General features: G+C 40.7%; 1 protein-coding gene across 1 annotated transcript in view; it reads right to left on the reverse strand.

Moving 5' to 3' along the window:
* The window catches only part of LOC120368610 (contactin-6-like), a 216,040-nt gene that overhangs the window by 155,944 nt on the left and 39,257 nt on the right, over nucleotides 1-20,839 (reverse strand). Inside the window, exon 2 of the mRNA XM_039480826.1 lies at nucleotides 19,584-19,718. Within this exon, the coding sequence (XP_039336760.1) occupies nucleotides 19,584-19,638 (55 nt within the window). The 5' untranslated portion in view covers nucleotides 19,639-19,718. The remainder of the gene's footprint in view (nucleotides 1-19,583; nucleotides 19,719-20,839) is intronic.

Below are 20,839 nucleotides of genomic sequence, written 5' to 3' on the forward strand. Positions count from 1 at the left end.
TTTATCTGCAAACTGAAGAGCCTGATAGACATTTCAATACAGGGCAAATAATGAAATGCAGGGAAAATACGGTGTATAAAACTTCTCTCTACATTTTCACTAATGAAATCCCACATGTGCCTCCCACTCCCCGTGCAAATGATGACTATGCAGGGGAAAGTAGATGTGCAGAGAGAGAGGTATGAGAGGGCACTCTGCATTCGAGGGAAATTGGATTAGTCACCTCATCAATGACAGTGGTGAAATTCAAGCTGAAACAGATAAAAGCATAATGAGAATAAAGAGAAGCAGGGTTCTACAGTATGCTGAAGGAAGAAATGCTCTCAGTAAGTGGACCACTTCAAATAAGTGGGAGAAAGAGTTTGAACTGTAGAGATAAACTGAGCAATTAAAAGTATTCTCATCTAAAAAGAACTCAGTAAATAACATAACATAGATGCTACCAAAAAGCCATGAGGGCACTTGGGAATTGAAATGCAAGGACAGTAGGTCAAATAAATACATGATCAAAATCAGTTACAATGGACCATAAATGTCCATGAGTTGTGCCTTTGCTTTAAAGTACAGATCTTAGGCTGTACTCATCCATTCCATGAAAAGCCTGGTTCAGAAGGTAGGGAATGTTCTTGTTTTACTTGCAATGGTTAGAAAAATCTTATCATGGATTGATATTCAGCATGTCTATTGTGTAGCACCACCAACAGCACTGTGACAAACTGCCTGAAGGCCATATTTTTAGGGATTGGCACAAAAATGATTGATGTGGTGATAGTATTCTGATTTAGCTATGCTGAGGGGACACCGTTTGCAAGGGAATAAAGCAAGGCAAAACTTCTGTCGTTTCCTTTTTTAGTATGTGTGTCCAACTGGCGGAGGAGGGAGTGCAGATCATAACAGCTTTATAGATTCCAAGGCCATAAGGGACCACTGTGATCAATCTTCTTGTACCAAATATTTTCAAGGTGCCTGCATTTTCACAAGAGTGTCATTATCCTGAAAACTGCACCTGAATTGTAATGAAATTTCAGAGCTTTAGGACATTTTGGCTTAGCGTGAAAATTCCACAAAACTATACCTGTAAAAAGAATCCTCCCCACCCATTTTCTATATACTAGCTAATATATATGTGCAGTATTTCATCTTACATGTGTTAGCTCTAAAAACAACCTCTCCTATGCAATGCATTGTCTGAATCATATATATAATGAAATGATTTATTGACTAAAACTTGACTCATTATACAGCACTTAAGACTCTGGGCCAGATTCTTAACTGGTGTAAATCCATGGAGCTATGCCAATTTACACTAGCTGAAGATCTGGCCCTTCACTGTTTACCTAGATGTAATAAATTTATTGTTAACTAGAGTTTCATAAAGCTTAACATCCTTAATGCAAAGTGGTTGAGTGACCTTTTCCTTTTGCTTTGATTTGTGTTAATTCCCACCTGCTAGTTTTCACTTTCAGTGTCAGGTTAGAATGAACACAAACACTTGGTATGAAACTCAGCTAAAACTATTGCGTTTAACCCAATTTAGGGATGGCCCCAGGACAGCCATGATTTCAACATAAACCATTAGTGAGTCTTGTAACAAAAAAACAGGGAGGAAGAATTGTCTTGTGGTTAGGGCACAAGACTGAGAATCAGTAAATCTGGGTTCTGTTTCCTGCGCTGCCACAGATTTTCTTTCCTGTGTGACCTTAGGCAAGTCATTGAATCTTTCTGGCCTAAGGGACTATGTTATTTTGAAATGGCGTGATATGAGATGTCATTATTAGATAAGTGTTGTTAACCAAAATTGTATGATGCAGCATGTCATTGGCTGAAGAGCAAAATAACATATACTGTTGAATACACAGAGACACAGGGTGCATCTATACAGCAAAAAAAATCCCGGTGGCAGTGAGTCCCAGAGGCTTAATCTACAGACTTTGGCTTGCACGGTCCACAACATCACTAGAAACAGCAATGTAGACACAGCTCCCACTTGGGCTGGAGCTCAGGCTGTGAAGCCTGGGGAGAGGGGTGGATTTCAGCGCCTGAGCTCCAGCCCAAGGAGGAACAGCTACATGGCTATCTCAGAGCGATAGCGATAACCCACACCTGTAGCTCTGAGTGTTTTTCTGAAGTGTAGACATACCCACAGAGGCTTGGATTTCTGGAAGGAAGCTCAAACCAGACTACTTGTTCAGAACTTTAGGGGGATTAACTTTGAAAGAGTTGGCATCTGGCTGCAGAGGAGAAGGGAGGAAGATCACAGAGGCAGTTAGGGAGCTAGACTGTGCTCAGGAAGGGAAGCATAGCTGGGCTCTTAGAAAACTAGAGTTTCCATCTGGGAATGAGAAGTAGAAGGGTTACTGGACGCTACTGTTCAGTTTACTCTGGTTAAATAAAAGTTTAGTGTTTTTTTGAGACCCAGAAGTTGGAAGTGTAGTTGATCGATGGTTCCCCCGCCCCCCCAGCTCCCCAAGAGATCTGCAGTGCCCTCGAAATAGAATGAAGAACAGCAGCCAAAGTCATCCAATATTCACAGAAAAGCACCCGGAGAGGGAGATTAGAGGAGGAAATGGGCTGTGCTAATCCCCCAGAGACACTGGTATTAAACTGGTGCGCCCAGGAAGGGCAGGTCATTACAACTGTAAAATAGAGATAATTGGTAAAAGTTTTCAAAAATGCCTAAGTGTTTTGGGACCCCAAGTCCCATTTTCAAGAGTGAGTTTGTCACATAGGAGCCAATGTCTAATTGAAGAAATTAGGTTTTTAAGGGTATTTAGGTGCCTAAATAGTAGGCATTAGTAGGAGCATTGCCAGCAGATTGAGGGAAGTGATTATTCTCCTCTGTTCGGCAGTGGTGAGGCCGCATCTGGAGTATTGCATCCAGTTTTGGGGCCCCCACTACAGAAAGGATGTGGACAAATTGGAGAGAGTCCAGCGGAGGGCAATGGAAATGATTAGGGGGCTCAGGCACATTACTTATGAGGAGAGGCTGAGGGAACTGAACTTGTTTAGTCTGCAGAAGAGAAGAGACAGGGGGGACTTGATAGCAGCCTTCAACTACCTGAAGGGGGGTTCCAACGAGGATGGAGCTTGGCTGTTCTCAGTTGTGGCAGATGACAGAACAAGGAGCAATGGTCTCAAGTTGCAGTCTAGGTTGGATATTAGGAAACACTATTTCACTAGGAGGGTGGTGAAGTACTGGAATAGGTTAGCTAGGGAGGTGGTGGAATCTCCATCCTTAGAGGTTTTTAAGGCCTGCTTGACAAAGCCCTGGCTGAGATGATTTAGTTGGTGTTGGTCCTGCTTTGATCAGGGGGTTGGACTAGATGACCTCCTGAGGTCTCTTCCAATCCTAATCTTCTATGATTCTAAGGAAGCAAATAGGCACAATCATGAGAGTTAGGCACCTAGGTGCTTTTGAAAATCTTGCGAGGCACATATCTGTAGGCACGTAAATACCTTACATGTTTGGCTCTCAGTGACTAAGTCATTTTTTAAAATGGGACTTAGGCATGCCCTATGTTTCCCTGTACCCCTGCCTTTTGTGTGGGCACTCTACCGCCCCTCTCCCTATTGGTGGTTTGCCTCCAGCCCTTCTGATGTGGGGGCTGGCAGTTAACAGGCATTAGGCATGCGCTGAGCATACCTCCTGGATTGGGCCTCACTGGTCAGACAGGTGTTCCCCCATCTATTTTGACAGTTCTGCTTTGTGACCTCCAAGGCTTCAGTTTGAGCTAGGGCTCCAAGCAGGTTGTTAGATGTGGGGACACACCAGTGCTTTGGTAGCTTTGCAAATGCCAGCCTTAGGTGCCTAGGTGAAATTTAGGTGCCTAGGATAATTAGGCTCCTACCTGATTAGGTGGTAGCTTTGAACATGTCAGTGGTCACTAAATGGTGGGCTTAGACACCTAAAGATGCAGATGGGACCTAAGAATCTTTAAGGATCTGTGCCTAGGCTTCTATATCAGTTAGGCAGTTTTGAATACTTACCTAGCTCACAAGAGTTTTCTGAGGATATATCTATTATTGTTTGTGAGAAGTTGAGATAATATGCCATAGAGATGAATGCAAACAAGTAAAACATAATGAACTTTGAAAAGAGATGAGTTTCATGTAGCTTCAGGTTTTATAATGAAAGATTCTCATTGCTTCTTTTATTAAAGGGAACATAAGTACCTCATTGTTTGTCTTCAGCACTCTGCAAACAATTTTTTTAATAATACAGAAGTGATTTAAGTCCATAGATCTCACACAGCACTTTTGTAAAGTTGAGGTATAATTATCTGTGCTCTTCAAATGGGGCAGTGAAGCCAAGACAGGTGTAGTGACTTGGTCAAGGGCACATAGGAAGTCAGTGGCAGAGTTGATGATAAAACCTGACCTCCAGACTCATTCCCTTTATGCTGTACCACACATCTCTAGTCCACAATCAGCCTGATATGATATTAATAAGACTTACTATGGTTTGGGAAACTTTCTTCAAAACTTCCCCAGGACCCCACTCCAAGAGCCAGGCCCATTACTGTGACCTTGCCTTCACTAATATAAACAAAAAGTGAAAGGTTTATTTAGTTAACAAAACAAACAAAGAAAACCCCTCCAAAATCAACCAAAGAAACAAAGGGCAGATCCATACTCACCGCGCGGGTCGACGCGGTGAGTTCGACTTCTCGGAGTTCGAACTATCGCGTCTGATCTAGACACGATAGTTCGAACTCCGGAAGCGCCGCGGTCGACTCCGCTACTCCACCACTGCAAACGGCGGTGGTGGAGTCGACGGGGGAGCCGCGGAGTTCGACCCCGCCGCGTCTGGACGGGTGAGTAGTTCGAATTAGGGTACTTCGAATTCAGCTACGTTATTCCTGTAGCTGAATTTGCATACCCTAATTCGAACCCCCTTTTTAGTGTGGACCAGGCCAAAGAAACCAAAACAAGACACTCCATTACACATACTTTGCCCTCTGAGAAGATGAGAGACATTTGACAGATGTGTGTTATGTTCGTTACTGCCCTACTGGAAGGCTCGCCAATACTACAGTGAACCATGAAGTATAAAAGCTTATGCAGAACAGAATAGAAAACAAAACTGAAGAACACATATAGACTACTCTCCCAAGTACAATATCACATACAATTTACACACTGTCAGATTATGTTCTGGAAAGTCTGAGGGTTAAGTTGGCCAAAAAATAAAACCACCTACTAATTAGAAGATGCCAAGTCATGAAAGATAAGATCATTTGTCAGGCAAGTAAGAGTTCAGTGTCTCTCACTGAAAATGACTACATTTCCTCTGGCCTAGAGCTAAATATTCTCAATTGTAAATACGCAAATGTTTACAGGAGAGAAAGATACAGAAAAAGCTCTCTTTTCATCTCTAATACGTACAACAGCATAAAGCATAACACATCTAATTATCAATAGCATTTAGAGTTAATATGTCAGATTCTGACCTCAGTCACAACAATGTAAATCTGGCATATCTTCAGTGGATTGACTCCAGCATAAGTTCAAGGACTAATGAGGACATTATAGAAATTTACCCCCACCCTCGTTAGTTTTTTCTTGGCACTGCACCTACTGGTGTAAATTTCTCTGTGAGCTGCACAAAAGCAAGTAATTGTCAATTGCTATTGGGTACAAATCTTTAAAGTGGGAAGTTACTAGAGTATAAAAAAAAGTTGCATTCCATATTTTGTCTTTGTATTGATAGGCAGGTGATCTAGTCTTAGGAATCAGTTCTTGTGACTTCATTTTTAATAGGTTTTACTATTAATCTACAAAATAATTTTCTAGACTGAGTCAGGACAACCTTTATTAGATGGAGAATATGCTGCTATCTGGAGGGGAAAAGTCAATGTAGATATCTGTAGAGATAACCAAATGCTATAAAGAAGGAACTGTCCAAGACTATATAAGAAAGGCAAGATGGGAGAGGTGATGTCTTTTACTGGACCAAGTTCTATTAGTGGAAGAGACAAGTTTTTGAGCTGCATGGAGCTCCTCTTCAGGGCTGTTAGAGAATACTATATAGTAATTCAACAAAGGGGTAAAGGATTACATAGAAGTATTTCTGTTATGATTTTATAACGTGTTTATATGTTACTAGTGAATTTTCCCAAACAGTAATAGTTTTCCCCACTCCCCATTTTTAAGAAAATCCAACTGCAAATAGTATAACAATACACATAGGGCTAATGTGTAAAAAAGAAATCATACCTACAAAAATAGCATAGAATGATCCACAAATGACTTAGGATCTTCCTGCCTGAGAGACTCTCTGGGACATGCTGCTGCTGCTGAAACCAGTTGTGGGGGGGCACTCAAGCTGAACCCTCATTTATATAAAAGTGAGGTGGGGCTACTGGCAAAGGGTAATCCGTGAGGCCCAGCATCATCATCAAACATGTGTAGTCTATTGAGGACCATTGTGCCAGCCAAAGTGACCACAGTTAATGGTGTTGCACTAAGCGTCTTATAGTGAAGCTCCCTGATGTGTCTCAATTCTGTGACTCCTCAAGTCTCTGGGGCAGCCCTTCACTTGTCACCAGGTCGAATCAGGACATACACCCCTTCCGGCATCGATGGAGACTTTGAGAGCCTGTTGTGCTGGCGTGTGTTTGTCCATTATGGAGACATGGCTGAAGAGCAGGCAACACTGCTTTTGAATATAATGAATGTTTGGAGGAAGGTCAGTTCTCTGAGAGATTATGACATTTTGCACAAAATCAAACTGCTTTATGCTCAGGACTTAGCACTGACAGTGCAAATGGAATGCCTCTAGCTGCTCCATGTCTGACAGAAAAACGATCCTGTTTCTGACCCTTATAGCAATTCAGATTGTAGATATGTTTGATAGATCCTGAACCAAATGGTTTTGCATCCATAAGTGAGACAGGGACTTCATGAAGATGGCAGTGAGACCGATTTGTTGAAGAAGGTCAGGCTTGATGCACCCATTCAAATTCTACATGCAACCTAGGTAGATGAACTCATCAACACTCTCCATGATATTCAACCTGACTTGCACCAGGGGTTCTGGTGGCCCAGCTTTGAGCTTCTGTGCCTTTGTCTTCTGCCCTGAGATGTTCCACATCATTCTTTAGAATGTTCTTTCCCTTCTTCCCCTCACAGTTCAAAAGAGCCTGAATCTGTTGATCATCTGAACATCTTCAAAACCAACCTGTTTGATTAGGCATTGATGGAGGAGTAAGGCAGCCGTGGGTGGTATTTCTAACTGGTGAAACAGTGCGGTGGGGAGTGGCAATTTTAAGCATATTGATCCACTGATTAGCAGTTAGATGAGGTATTGCTGGGTTGGGGAGGAAGATGTGCTGCAACTTTACATTATTTTTGCTTTGTCATTCCAATGATATTGTGTTTTCCATTCTATATCAAGAGTGCCTTTTGATGTAGAGTGGGGTTCTGTTCATTTGATTTGTTTTTTAAGACAAAAATCCAATTAAATAAACTAAGAACTCAGCCTTTTTACATAGTTATGGCACTAACAAATGCACACATATATTGTTGTGTATGTGCATATAATACCAGGCATTATAATAAGCACTTCTACAACATAATGTACTCATTTATAAAGACTACAAATTAGGCTCAGCATATTGACTCAAAAATATTTTCTTTATGGTTATACTTTTTATAACCAATGTCTATAAAACAATTGAACATAAATAGCACTTTATATTTTCAAAATTCTGCACAAAATGTTAACACGGTATACAGAATTTACCAATGTCATATCAGTAAAAGCAAATATGCAGTTTTTCAGAGTTATACACAAATAAATAACCACACAATCAATACCAGTGTCAGAAATAATTTACATTAATGGCATCTTACAGACATACCCATTGTGTGTCCTCTGGTTGTTTGGAAGCAGAAGTAAATACGTATCAATTAAAAGATAATGCAAATATGAGACAAAGAAACTGGGTGGGGAAAATGCTGTCCCCAGCACACAGGCTGAATAACTGGACTTTATTTTTGGGAAGATTCACAGAGGGCATGCCAGAAAAAAAATCTCTCTCCCAAGGGATAGAGTTTCAGTGTAGCCACTCCACAACTGGTACTGCAGCCTCCTCAGCCATGGTTGCTGTGTGAGACAATGTTTGGTGGAGCCCTGTGGTAATCATTGCACCCTGACCTCACATGCCTCCCCATTCTTTCATACACATGAAGATCTCACTAATCTCAATGGGCTTCACCAGTTATGCTGAGTCCAGCAACCTCCATGACCCAAGTGGAAGGTGAATCTGTCGCTGAATAAACAGCTTCAGCCACTGGATTCTTTTCTTGCCTATTCAAGGCAACACACGCTATGGCATCACTCAGAAACGACTCACTAGATTAAAATAACTGGTTTATGTAAATAGAAATGAATGACCTTCACATAGTTATAGCAAGTTGAAAAGCAAGAGCATGTATTTTTGAGTTCAATAGTCTCACACCTAGTCACTTAATTAAATAGAAGTTATTTAACAGACTAATACACTAATGCAGATTCAATTGCCACAACATATTAATAATAATGACGGTATAAGAGAGATTCACTAACAATGATAAGCGTATCTGTTAGGGAATTCAATAATTGGAGTGTAAGCACAGAAGAACAATATGGCATATTTTCACATGGGACTAAGGGGCAAAATAATGTGGTATTAAGTTATAACAAAACCTATGTGTGTCAAAGTGGAATAGGATTTCTACAAGAACAAAAGCAACCGTATAACAGGAAAGGCATAGTGGTTAGTAACTAAGCAATGTAGTGGACCTTCCTGTGGTAAAACACACAGGAAGGAAATGGATTGTCCAGGCCATGAGTCTCCTCTTTATATTCCCCTCATAGCACAGGGGTTTGTGGGCCTGGATGAAGCAGATTATGTAGCCCTCTTTTCATGTTGAAGTGGAAGATGAGCAAGGAAGTAGAGATCCAAGACTTCTTTACTAGTTTGAGAGTCCCCTTCCTTTCAGGAAACATACTGCCATTGGTTTTATGCCCTGACAAGGCTGTAGATTAGAAGGCCGAGATGGGAGCTTACCACCACATAGTGCTCATTTTAAAAGCAGTATTGGCAACTATTGAGATATCATCGTGAATGTTGCAATATCTGGTGTTTTTCATAAAGTCCCAGCTCCTGAAGTCATGTGATTTTGTAAGCATGTGAATTTTTATTATTTCATTATATTTTATTTTTTAAGTAATTTTCCATCCCTAAACCATGGTGAGGGAGAAAAGCTTGAAAACGTTAACTCTATATTCTCAAAAAACATCAGCAAATAAAAAGAACCCATTCTTGTTGTTGTTCTTGTAGTTTTTATTTATTTCAATCTCATTATTTTTAAGCCAATCTCATGATATTTGTGGGCCAGGCCTATAAATTCTGAATGCTTAGGGTCGGCAATACAAAGAAGCCTGCAGGATCTTGTTGTGAGACCCTTCCATGAACAGCAGCTGCTCTCTAACTCCAACCCAATATCTATGGCGCCCTAAGAACATTGACTTAGCACAGAGGGCCCAAGCACACCCCTGTAATTTCCTGAGGTTACCGACTCCATTTTCTGACAAAGACTTCAGAAAAACTAAAGAAGAAAGATCGCCTCCAGGACTCCATCTCAGGTGTTGCATTGAGCAGACTGCATGCAGCAACAGGATATTGGGGCGATCGAAGGAAGATATGTAGCTTAGTGTGAGTTTTATTGATCATAGCTGCACTATTCAGATAGTCAATAAAACTCCAACTAAGCTATATGTCCTTCCTCCATTCAGATCGCCACACTCTCTTTAATGCAGCCCCCTTACACCTGGCTCTCCCCAGCAATCCCAATTTAATATGATTCTGTTCTCAATATATAGATAAGGGTCTGGCTCTGACTCATGGTTGGCTTCATGCACACACAGAACAACAAGCAATGATTTTGGTGGCAATAGGGAGTCAGTGTTCCAGATAGTTGTTTAAAAATGCCCAGCTCCCCAAATAGATTTCCCCTCCAATCTACACATGACCATCTGTGTCTGAATTTTACTTCTTGTGTCCAAATTAAACTGTTAGTTCTTGAAGGCTTTCAGTATTCAGATAAATTCCAGCAGTAAACACACCAGTAACGATGAAAATGGTTAAAAAAATCCTTTTGTTACCAAGAAATTGAAGGGGAAAAAATTGCTTTCTTGAGTCCACAAACATAGTGACTGAGTTAGCCAGCATTTGCTAACAATCCTTCTTTTACAGATGTACTGGTAGATACAAACATAAGGAATTCAAAGAAATGCTCATGTTAATTTCTGCTTTACAAGAAACATGCAAATCCAAACACAACTCAATATCTGTTAAATGAAAAGGAAGTAGCAAATCAGTAACAATTAAGGAAATTTTATTGTCAAGCTTCTGCAAAAAATGGAGGGTTTTTGTTTGTTTGTGTGTTTAATGACACACTGAAAATTAGTAGATATTGTCCTTTTAGTTTTGGAAAGTGATTTTGGGCCATATCCACAGCTGGTGTCAGTGAGCGTAGATCTATTGTCTATGAGAATATACACCAGTTGAGGATTTGGTCCACAATTTCCATTACTACGTAAGCTAACCACTTTTAACATTTTAAGAAAAACAAATGTTTTCAACTATCTGAGATTTATACATTTGAAAATCAACTCCTGAGAGTGCACATTAACTCATTTTTTTTACTCATTTTTTCTTACTATCTATCATCACAGTTGTTGTTTATTATTTATATTACCAGGTCAACTGAAACATGGAAAGGCCTAACTGGTGAGGTGGCTGCAGCCTTATCTTTAGAGGAGTTTACACATAAAGTGAATCAAGTCCATTAGGACAGAGAAAAATCCTAGATGGTACAGTAGACTGGAAGAGATGACTTCTTAGTCTTTCCATCATTCTGTACTTATAGGAAATTAGAACAAATTTACATTTGAAAACAGTGGTTGGGTCTGATTTATTCACTCTTGTTACCTACACATTTTCATATTACCTTCTCAGATTTGATTTTTTAACATTCATTTTTCCACTTTAAGCAACAGAAAAATGCTCAAAAATCTTTTAAATCCTTAATCAACTACAATTCTCAGCTTCTTGGCAGAGATAATGAAGTGCAATTGAATTTTCTTTGAACCTGCTACATACCAAAATGAAAACATTAAATTATTTCTAAAGTACCAAAAGAATGTTATTTTCTAGAGTTAAGCCTCATAGGCAAAGATAAAATTACTTGATTTAAAATAGAAAAACACCATACAAAAATTGACTAGATAGAATATATCTAACATTGAATATATCTAACATATATCTTCTCATTGAAGAGATTATGAAATAACAATTATTTAAAGCACTAAGTGGTAGGATTTTCAGGCTGGAGTGATACACTGCCCACATATAGTAACCTCCAGATGAACAGATACCTCAAGTAATGACTTCTGTGCATTCTAGTACACATCACTTAACATTAAAAACTGTATATAAAATCTTCCTGACAGGTAAATCAATGCAACCTAAAACCTGAAAGTGAATTGACCCTCAAAGAAGCATCTGTGCTCTAACCTCCTTTGCACCATATGTTTGTGCACTACAGGGAATTCACAATAGAGCTGATGGCTTTCTTGGAAATGAACTGTGAGCAAAGATTGTTCACAATACTGATTGTAATATTGTTACATGATTTTAAAGGACATCTAATTCCTTGTGTTTAACAGGTCAGTTTGATGGGCTATAGTGTGTTGGGGATAAGTGAAGACACCATATTTCATTCTCCTAGTTGTCTAATTTTTTTTTTTAATTTAAAAAGCAACGTTGAAATAAACCTCTGCAATTTCAGAAATGGAATGTATGGAATTTTCAAAAGTGTTCAGCATCAGTCAAACTCTCCTCCTGGTGAAGTTAATGGTAAAACTCCCATTGAATTCCCTGGAAGATGAGATAGATCAGCACTGAGTGGTTTTGAAAACCCTAACCAATAAGCCTCTTTGAAATGGATTATCAATAAAACATCATTCTTATTGATCAGTCGACTTGTATGTCCCTTATCACAATCATATCTGAGCCTGGGCTAGGGTGCGCCCTGGGGAAAGAAGCCAGTGACATGCTTGATTTTCTGTGTTTTGTGCCCCTGTAATAATAACACACCACAGTTCTTATAAAGAGACAGAGGGAAACAAACAGCATGTTAGCATTAGCTATTGCGCCTAAAAGTAAGGAGTGTGGCCCAAATTTTGTGCAAACCCCATTAGAGTGTTATTGAGAGCAAAACATTTCCTGTATTTAATAATGGCTCATTCTCTATGTAAGACTACTCTAGGCATTGTACGGGGAGATTTTGGTAAACCAGTAAAGTGCCTGAAACCAGTATTGCTTATTGCAAAAAGCAGCCAAGTCAGCAGGCCGTAAAATGTCCATCCGGCAGGCTTAGCTTAACCAAGGAAGGAGGGGAGGGGGTTTTGGTGCCACAGAAAGGGCAGCTTGACCCCGCGTCCTTCCTGATAAGAATTGTGTTGAAGTTGCTGATACATGCATTTTAGAAGAGCAGGATGTGCCCTCAGGAATGTGTCTAACAGGGTCTCAAGGCTGCAAACTCTGGGAAAAAACCTCACCTGGTTAATCAATAATCAGAAGAAAACCTCTTGCTTGACCATTGGAACTGTTTGCTTAACACGTTTTCTTTAAGGGACATGCCATTGTGTTACTAGTGTATAAAATAAGGGGGGAAAGTTTGAGGTAGGGGGACTCTTCAGGACTGGACTCTCCCTCTGGATACATCTTGTGTTCCCCACCGGCACACTCAGCTTCGGTAATTATCAAGGGTTGGGGGTGTTTTACTAACCTGTTGCGGGCGTGTGTAAGTGCTTGAGACTAAGTACAGTTTAGCTTTAAGTGAAAGCACTCTTGTGTTGTCCTGTTTGTGCCAGCCATCTATCGGTCGGACGGCTGTTTCTCCCAAATTTATTTCCTGACACCTCCTTGCACAGAGTAAAAGTTACCAAGAGCTTTGGGTTGAAAGAACCCCGGGTAACAGCATTACATGGAAAACCTGTGTGATAGGTACTTCCTTTGAGTGATTTCTGCAAAGCTGGCATTTACATTAACAGCCTTAAGGGTACAATTTGTAAGGAATGGTTATTTTTAACTCCTATCTGCTATGCACCACAGAGAGGATTTCTTCTGCCAGCTGGTGCTTCTATTGCTCTACTGCTTTGTGGACAACAGTATTTTTCTGGTCAATGGAAAAAAGACTTAGGCTTGTTTATGTTTGAATGTATGTGCTGCTGTTCACTGAGGGACAGACTGTGGCTAGCACTTGCATGGGAGCCTTCTCCTCTCTTATATTGCCCACCTCAAGGCTAGCTACAAAAGCAATCTTTGCACTGCAGGGAAAGATCCCTCTGGGTATTCTTGAAGAGGAGGAGGAAGGTGCATGGCCTCATCTCTCCCACTCTACACCAGCCTTCGATGCATGCTCCAAGCATTGGGAAAAGAGGCTACACCATCTTAAGAAATACCTCCAAATTACAGGCACCTCAACTGATGTCAAAATCTAGGCTGAAATCCCATCAAACACCGAAAGATTGAGAGAAAGGCCCTTCTTTAAATATCACAGCTAGTTCTTCTGAGAAGGATGTCTCATCACCAACTAACCCATTTTCTGTTCCTTTGAACTCATTTTCAGAAATACAGATCTCATGGTCAGTGTTTCCCCAGGTTATGAGAACCTCCATCTCTTCAGAGAGAAGCCTGAGATTCAGAACTCTGACTCCTCAGTGGCCCTCCAAGTGTCACTGAATATTCAGATATGCCTCAACGTTTAATTGTTCATCTCCAAACTCCATTGTTAGAAAAAGCAAAGATGTCACTTGTCTTAATATATGGTCTGTTGTTCCATTCCTAAAGGTGCTGTTATGGTAAAAATAAAACTATAAGAGACTGTGAGTGGAGCCTGGGATGTAATGTATTCCATATTCATCATGCTATAACCTAAAAGAATATTGCGGCATTTTACGTCAGGGAATATCTCTCCTGACTTAAACAGTTTCAAAATCCAGCCACAGAAGACACAACTACATCTCCCATTGAATTTGGTCCAATAAGTCAAAGTATATTTTAAAATATGGATCCACTCACTTTTTTAAAAGTGAGAATAAGGACTAGCCAGTCTTGGTCTTCAATATATATAATGTGTGTGATTAATTTTGGATGTTTAGGTGCATCCCAACTCACAATCTCCTTTCTTCTTTCTTCTTACACCCTGACAAAGTGAGTCCATGTGCAGGGCTGTCTGTAGGCATCAGCGTTCCAAGCATGTGCTTGGGGTGGCACTTTTCAAGAGGCGGCACTCCATTTTTGGTTGGTTTTTTTTTTTTTGCTTCGGCAGTGGCACTCCATTTTTTTGTTCGTTTGTTTTGCTTGGGGTGGCAAAAAACCTGGAGCTGGCCCTGTCCGTGTGTCAGCAGGGAACAGGCCAGCTGCAGGAGCAGTAACTATCTTAGAAAGGGACTTCAATTTCTTCTTTGAAGACCAGCAGCTGGAAGAAATCTGGAAGGGGAGAGCTCATGTCCCAGATTCTTGGGGGCAGGTAAGGGTGAAGGGTTCTTGGTGGGGAGGGGAGAACAAAAAAGTGGCATCTTTAAATCCAGAAAAAAAATAGGTGGCAATGGAGGAGCTGACTTTCTGAGTTCCCTGGGAGATACTTGACCCCTACTCCTCCCCAGGCCCCGCCTCCATTCCACCGCGTCCCCAAGCCCCCACTCCTGCATTCCGCCCCATTCCCTGCCTCTTCCTGCCCCTGCTCCTCCTCCTCCTCCCCCAGCACCTCCTGCACGCTACTGAACAGCTGATAATGGTGGATGGGAGGCACTGCAGGGAGGGGGAGGAGCTGATCCTCAGGGCTGCCAGTGGGTGATGAGCACCCACTACTGTTTTTTCTGTGGGTGTTCCAGCCCTGGAGCACCCACAGAATCAGCACCTATGGGTGGCATCTGGAGGGGCAAAGGTAACCATCCCCACCCCACACTTATTCCCCAATGGCAGTGAACTCAAGGGGGAGTCTGGGAATGAAACAGCAGACTGGCTACTGTGAAAACCACACTAGAGCATACTGTTCCCCTCTCCTTTCACTGCTAAACAGGCAGCCCCTGGCACGTCTGTTTCTACTTCCTGTCTAATATCATTTTGATCTGCTTTTGGGAGGGAGTGAAGAACACCTGGGACTTCTGTGTCCCCTCCCTCAAGACCCGGTCTCAGAATAGGGTTATTCCCCCTGCCCACAGCCTAATGTGGGAGGGAGGAAAGGGATGGGAGAGTTGCTGAGCTGCTTTCAGTCTTTTTTCTTTTACATTAATAATATCATTGTTGTATTGCAGTGGTGCCCAATAGCCCCAGCTGGGATTGGGGCCCCAACGTATTAGGCACTACACACAGAGAGAGAGAGAGAGTTTCTACTTCACTGAGCTTAGAAGCTAAAGACAAAAGACAGATAAAAGGTGGGAACAGAGAAGTATTATTTATTTATATTTATAAATGGAGAACTGACGCACCGGGAGATTAAGTGACTTGTCCAAGATCACATGGGAAGTCTGTGGCAAAGCTTGGAACTGAACCTGATTCTGAGCCTCGGCAGAGTGCCTAAACCACAAGCTCATCCTTCCTCTCATTTCTGAGATTACTTGCCATTATCCTTGGAGAAAAAGGGCTGGAAATGACAGAGCAGATATGTTTCAATAAAGACGGAGAGATGGTGAGAAGAAAGAATGCTTTTCCTTCACAAGTAGAATGTCCACTTCTCTATTATGATCAGCTTTTTAACATTCTGTCCAAGTCCTTATTCCTGAAGTTGGATTTTCTCCCTCAACATATTAATATCAAGTGACATTTGCATTTCAACAAGAATGGGACGAGACAGCCACTAGGCATCCTTATAACAAATATACAGAATTTAAAATAATGATCTCTGAGTTTATCTTCATCATCCTCCTTGCCTCCGGTGCTACATTGAGATCTGATTAGCTCATTGAAATAGCAATGGGTTATTAAAGAAGAAGAAACAGAAGAAGAAGAAAAGAAAAGCCCAATCTGTTCCTTCACTGTGCCACTGTGCATGCATACATTATTGTTATTATTTTATTGCTGTACACTGTGGCAAAAAAAAAACCTTGTTGAGCCACATAAAAATACTCTGTGGAAAATGAGAGACAGAAGGAACATTTGTTGCTGCATGTAAAATCTGTGGTTCTCAGGAATATATATATTTGTCTTGCATGCAGTTAATTTAATTAAGATATTCTTTGTAGACTTATGGGTTCTGATACTTAACTCCCCTTATACCAACCAGTTCCACATCAGTGTGATTCCATTCTTTTAAGAAATCAAAGAAGTTTTGTCCTTTTACACTGGGATTGATTATGGCCACTATGTAGATTTCAGGCCAGATCCTCATCTGGTATAATTTGGTTGGATGATTTAGTTGGTGTTGGTCCTGCTCTGAGCAGGGGATTGGACTAGGTGACCTCCTGAGGTCTCTTCCAACCCTAATATTCTATGATCCTATGATTCTATAAATCCGCGTAACGCCATTGAAGTCAATGAAGCTATGCTGATTTTTATAGCTAAGAATATGAACATTCATATACTTGATCAAATTGGTTCTACTCTCATTTAAGTCAATGGTAATTTTGCCATTCAGATAAATTGCAGCAGGATCAAGCCAAGAGTGCTGTATTATGTACCTGATTTACTAATAACACGATTATATGAAACTTTTTTGAATGCTATCTTTCTTGGACATCATTCTTCTATTGTTGTCAAGTCTTTCATCTATATTTCAATAGTCTTCACAAAACTGAATATTCCAGTGCAACAGTACACTTTTTGGATCCCTTAGCTCAAAAATGTCTGACATACTGAGCTACTTTTAAAAGACAATCTTTGAACAAGAATATGAAAATAAGTTTACATAATTACAAAATCATGCAGACCTTTTAAAAATAAATATTGATAAAGACTAGGAAAGGGAACAGTCAGAACATAAATCAGTCATGCAGAAAAATAAACATCTTGGAGTAGTAATAAAATGAGTATATCCACTGATGCAGATTGAGAACTGAGTGTATAATGATCTGTTGATGTCTGTGTGAGTCTCCAGGCAACCTGAATCAATAGCTTTGATAGGTGTGAAAGGGATGAAGATTCTGAAGCCTAATGATGATGGTTTAAATGTCAGCACTGTTAACTACTTCACTGTTGACAAAAGAAGGCAAGGAAGAAGAGAGACAATGCTATAATAAAAATTTGTATATCTGGTGAGACTGGCATCTCAAGTAGGTGGGGCTTGTGTGACCCAGGGACTTCTTGATGCCAACTGGCATAGGACATGGACGGTGCATAGGACTTTACAGGGATCCCCTAGGTTGGATATAAGCATAATAATTCACTAAAAGGTGGCAGGTGAAGCCTGTATCGAGAGGAAGTAGCCCACTTTTCATGATATTGCTAAATGTGAGGATGGATAGTATTTAAGGAGTTATGTGTCTATACTGAAAATTATGTTCTTAAGGCAGGTAACTAGGAGGTGACATGTATGAGACAGGCTTCTTTCAGGCTGTGGGTAAGAGACATTTATCCCTCTATCTGGCCATTGTGTATTGTGCGCTTATTCGAATACTGAGGCAGATGCTGATTAAGAGATTGAAAAATCTACAAGAGAGAAGTATGCAGGGGAAATACAATCAGCAAGGGGTGCCCTGCTTATGTAGAAGGACAATGCACTGTTCTGGTATGTCTGGGGGTGCAAAGAGACACCACGGATCTTTCAGTAAGGAGGCGAGTTGACAGTGTGATTTGTTTCATGAACAGAAGATCACAACCAAGCTCGGGCTGAAAAATGTTAGAAGAACTTTGGGCGAGCATTGCTGTATAAGACATGACAGTATCTAGTTAAGTAAGTCTAGGTTCTAGAATGTGTGCTATGGTTTTATTTTATATGTAACGATTTTTTTCCAATACGTTGACTTCCTATCGCTTGAATCTCTATCCTTTGTTTAAAAGACTTTTACTTGTTTTCACTGTAAGTGTATTGAAGTGCTGTGTGCCAAGCAGAGTGGCAATCTGAGGAGAAACTGGTAAGCCGAGTGTACTGCTTCTTTGGAAGCAGAGAAACTGTGAATGAGGGTTTAAAAGAACGGGGACTGGACACTCCAGGGAGTCATTTGGTGGGCTCAGGAGTTGGAGTGTGCCTGTCGCTGATCTAGAGAGAGAGAGCAGGCCTAGTGTGGAATGCTTGTGTTGCCTGTGACTAGTGGAGTTTGGGGAGCTGACCCCTGGAAGTCACAGCCAAGACTTCTTCATGCTAAGGGCAGGTGTAGCACAATGCCTCATAACCCTGCGTACGCCTGGGAACAGTCGCAGCTTGATTTGTGGGTGGAGTTTTGGAGAGGATCAGTACATTTTTTTGCCCCCTAATCTGATCCCTGACTGGAACTGAGCTTCCAGAGCTCACGAGGGAGATGGAAGGCAGTGTTCACACAGCACATATATATTGAGTGTCTTCATGCATTCTAGGATGTTTTGAATATGGGGGTAGGCTGAGGACAAGGGCAGGGATGATGGATCTGTGAGCATGCAGGCCATGCAATAGGTGGAGGAGTTGGTCCAGAATTAAAGCAGGGATAATAAAAGAATGTAATTATTTTAATTGGTTGTTTCCTCGGCAACCTGGATTCCAGTATATCAGTCTTTTAAAATGCTTAATATGTGGCTACTTGTCATTGACACAGCTGCTGTTAAGCATTGATTTAATGGCAAAATCTATATTACTGAAATACTAAAATTCTAGATTATATCTAGAGTCTATTAGATCAAATATGACCTGGTTTCATTTTAATTTTATTTTAAAATGCTACCTCAGGCTGCATTCTACATTATCTTCTGTTCAATCTTCAGGTCAAATAAAGCTGCTGATTCATGCATGATATAATTAATTTAAGCATCATTTGAGGTTTCTATAATTAATATAATTACATCATAAATATATGACAAATAGACCAATTGCTTTCAAACCTTTAAAAGTCAATGCAAATTTAGGGGTTGACTTTGTTGGAAGAAGGATTGGGAGCTTAACATAGACAATCCAAGTAAACAGCAGAAAAGAAGATGCAAATTGTTTGGTTAATGGACTATAAACATCAGAAATAGGCATGCTAATTTTCACATTTGGAGACGCACATTGCGTGAAAACTTCAGTTAACAGACAATCCTCTGAAAATTGGAAGATAGTCACACATTTCTCATGATATATAACTTTCTATTTTTCCTTTTTGAATGACACAGCTTAGAAGTACATTGATGCCCAATATCTTGCTTTCTTGTAGCACTTCAAACATGTTTGGTTTTTTTCCTGGTTCAAAGTCAGCAGCGTGTATTGCTTAACAATAAAGGATCTCCTAAAGAAAAGCTGCTTACTCACTGGTTCATGAGAATAAGTACTGTTAGTTTTAGTAATTACCTCTCTTTTTTAAAAAAGGAATTATGATGCTGACATATTTATCAATCACAAACAGTAATAATGGAACATTTTACCTGTGTTGCAGCTCAGGAGTGGCAGCAGAATGACTAGTTTCCATAGCAACATCATCTCCACTTTCCAAGGTCAAAAATCCCTCCCATCCAATCAGCAGAGAATAAAATATATCTTCCTGGAACTGTCTTTATATTCTGTAAAAAAAAAAAAAAAAAAAAAAAAGGTAAGAGATGTTGAATCGTTAAAATGTAAATATAAACCAAATACCCAGAGCCAGGATTTCCCTTGTGGTGTTGCCACTTCAAGCTGCACTGTTGGACAGCCTGCCTCTAAATGGGGCATAACTAGTGCAGGGAAGCTGAATGAGTGTAAAGGTGATTCTCAGATGCCATAGACCTGAAATATAGGCTTCTTGTAATGCCATGCCTCCTCCCAGCTGTAGTAGGAAGAAGGGTATGGTCAGAGGAAAGGGGTCATGGCTGGGATTCCCCAGTGGCATGGTAATCCTTAACCGTAGTTTCCAACCCTTGAGGCCATTTGCTGCTGCTATATGTTAGAGCAGACCTCAGGCACAGAAGCATGATCTTCACGTTTATGCATATATGGTCTCACTCATATAGCAATAGGTTCTATCAACAGGTCCCTACAGATTCTTTCTACCACTTAATAGCTGAAAATCAGCCTTGGGGAAACAGCCCATGTAAGTCCTACGAGTACCTTATGTTCCATTAATCTGTCAAAATGTCGCTCTAGAGCAGGGGTTCTGAAACTGGAGGTCGGGACCCCACACGGGGTTGCAAGGTTATTACATGGGGGGGTTGCAAGCCGTCAACCTCCAACCCAAACCCCACTTTGCCTCCAGCATTTATAATGGTGTTAAATGTATAAAAGAGTGTTTTTAATTTGTAAGGGGGGGGTCACACTCAGAGGCTTGCTGTGTGAAAAGGGGTCACCAGTACAAAAGTTTGAGAACCACTTCTCTAGAGAGACTTAAATCAGGCATAGGCCTTTCATGGACCCTTGGCACAGGAATGAATTTCCCCAGATAAGAAGTTGGAAGAATCTCTATGGATCTCTTCAGAGAGCCACTAGCTGGATGGGGGAGAGTGCATGTGCATAAATAATCTAATCACACCCCCAAATGCTGCCTACTCTCTAATGCTCCTAGATGGTTCTTGTCTTGGAATTGGCTAGAAAACAAATGGAGTTACTACAAACCACGCAACTTCTGCTGTCATGCACGTATACACAAAAGCCAGAATTTGGCCCATATACCAAATGCATATGGCCCCATTGTCTAACTGCAATAAGTAAA

This window comes from Mauremys reevesii, linkage group 7 (genome assembly GCF_016161935.1).
Source record: "Mauremys reevesii isolate NIE-2019 linkage group 7, ASM1616193v1, whole genome shotgun sequence".
Lineage (NCBI taxonomy): Eukaryota > Metazoa > Chordata > Testudines > Geoemydidae > Mauremys > Mauremys reevesii.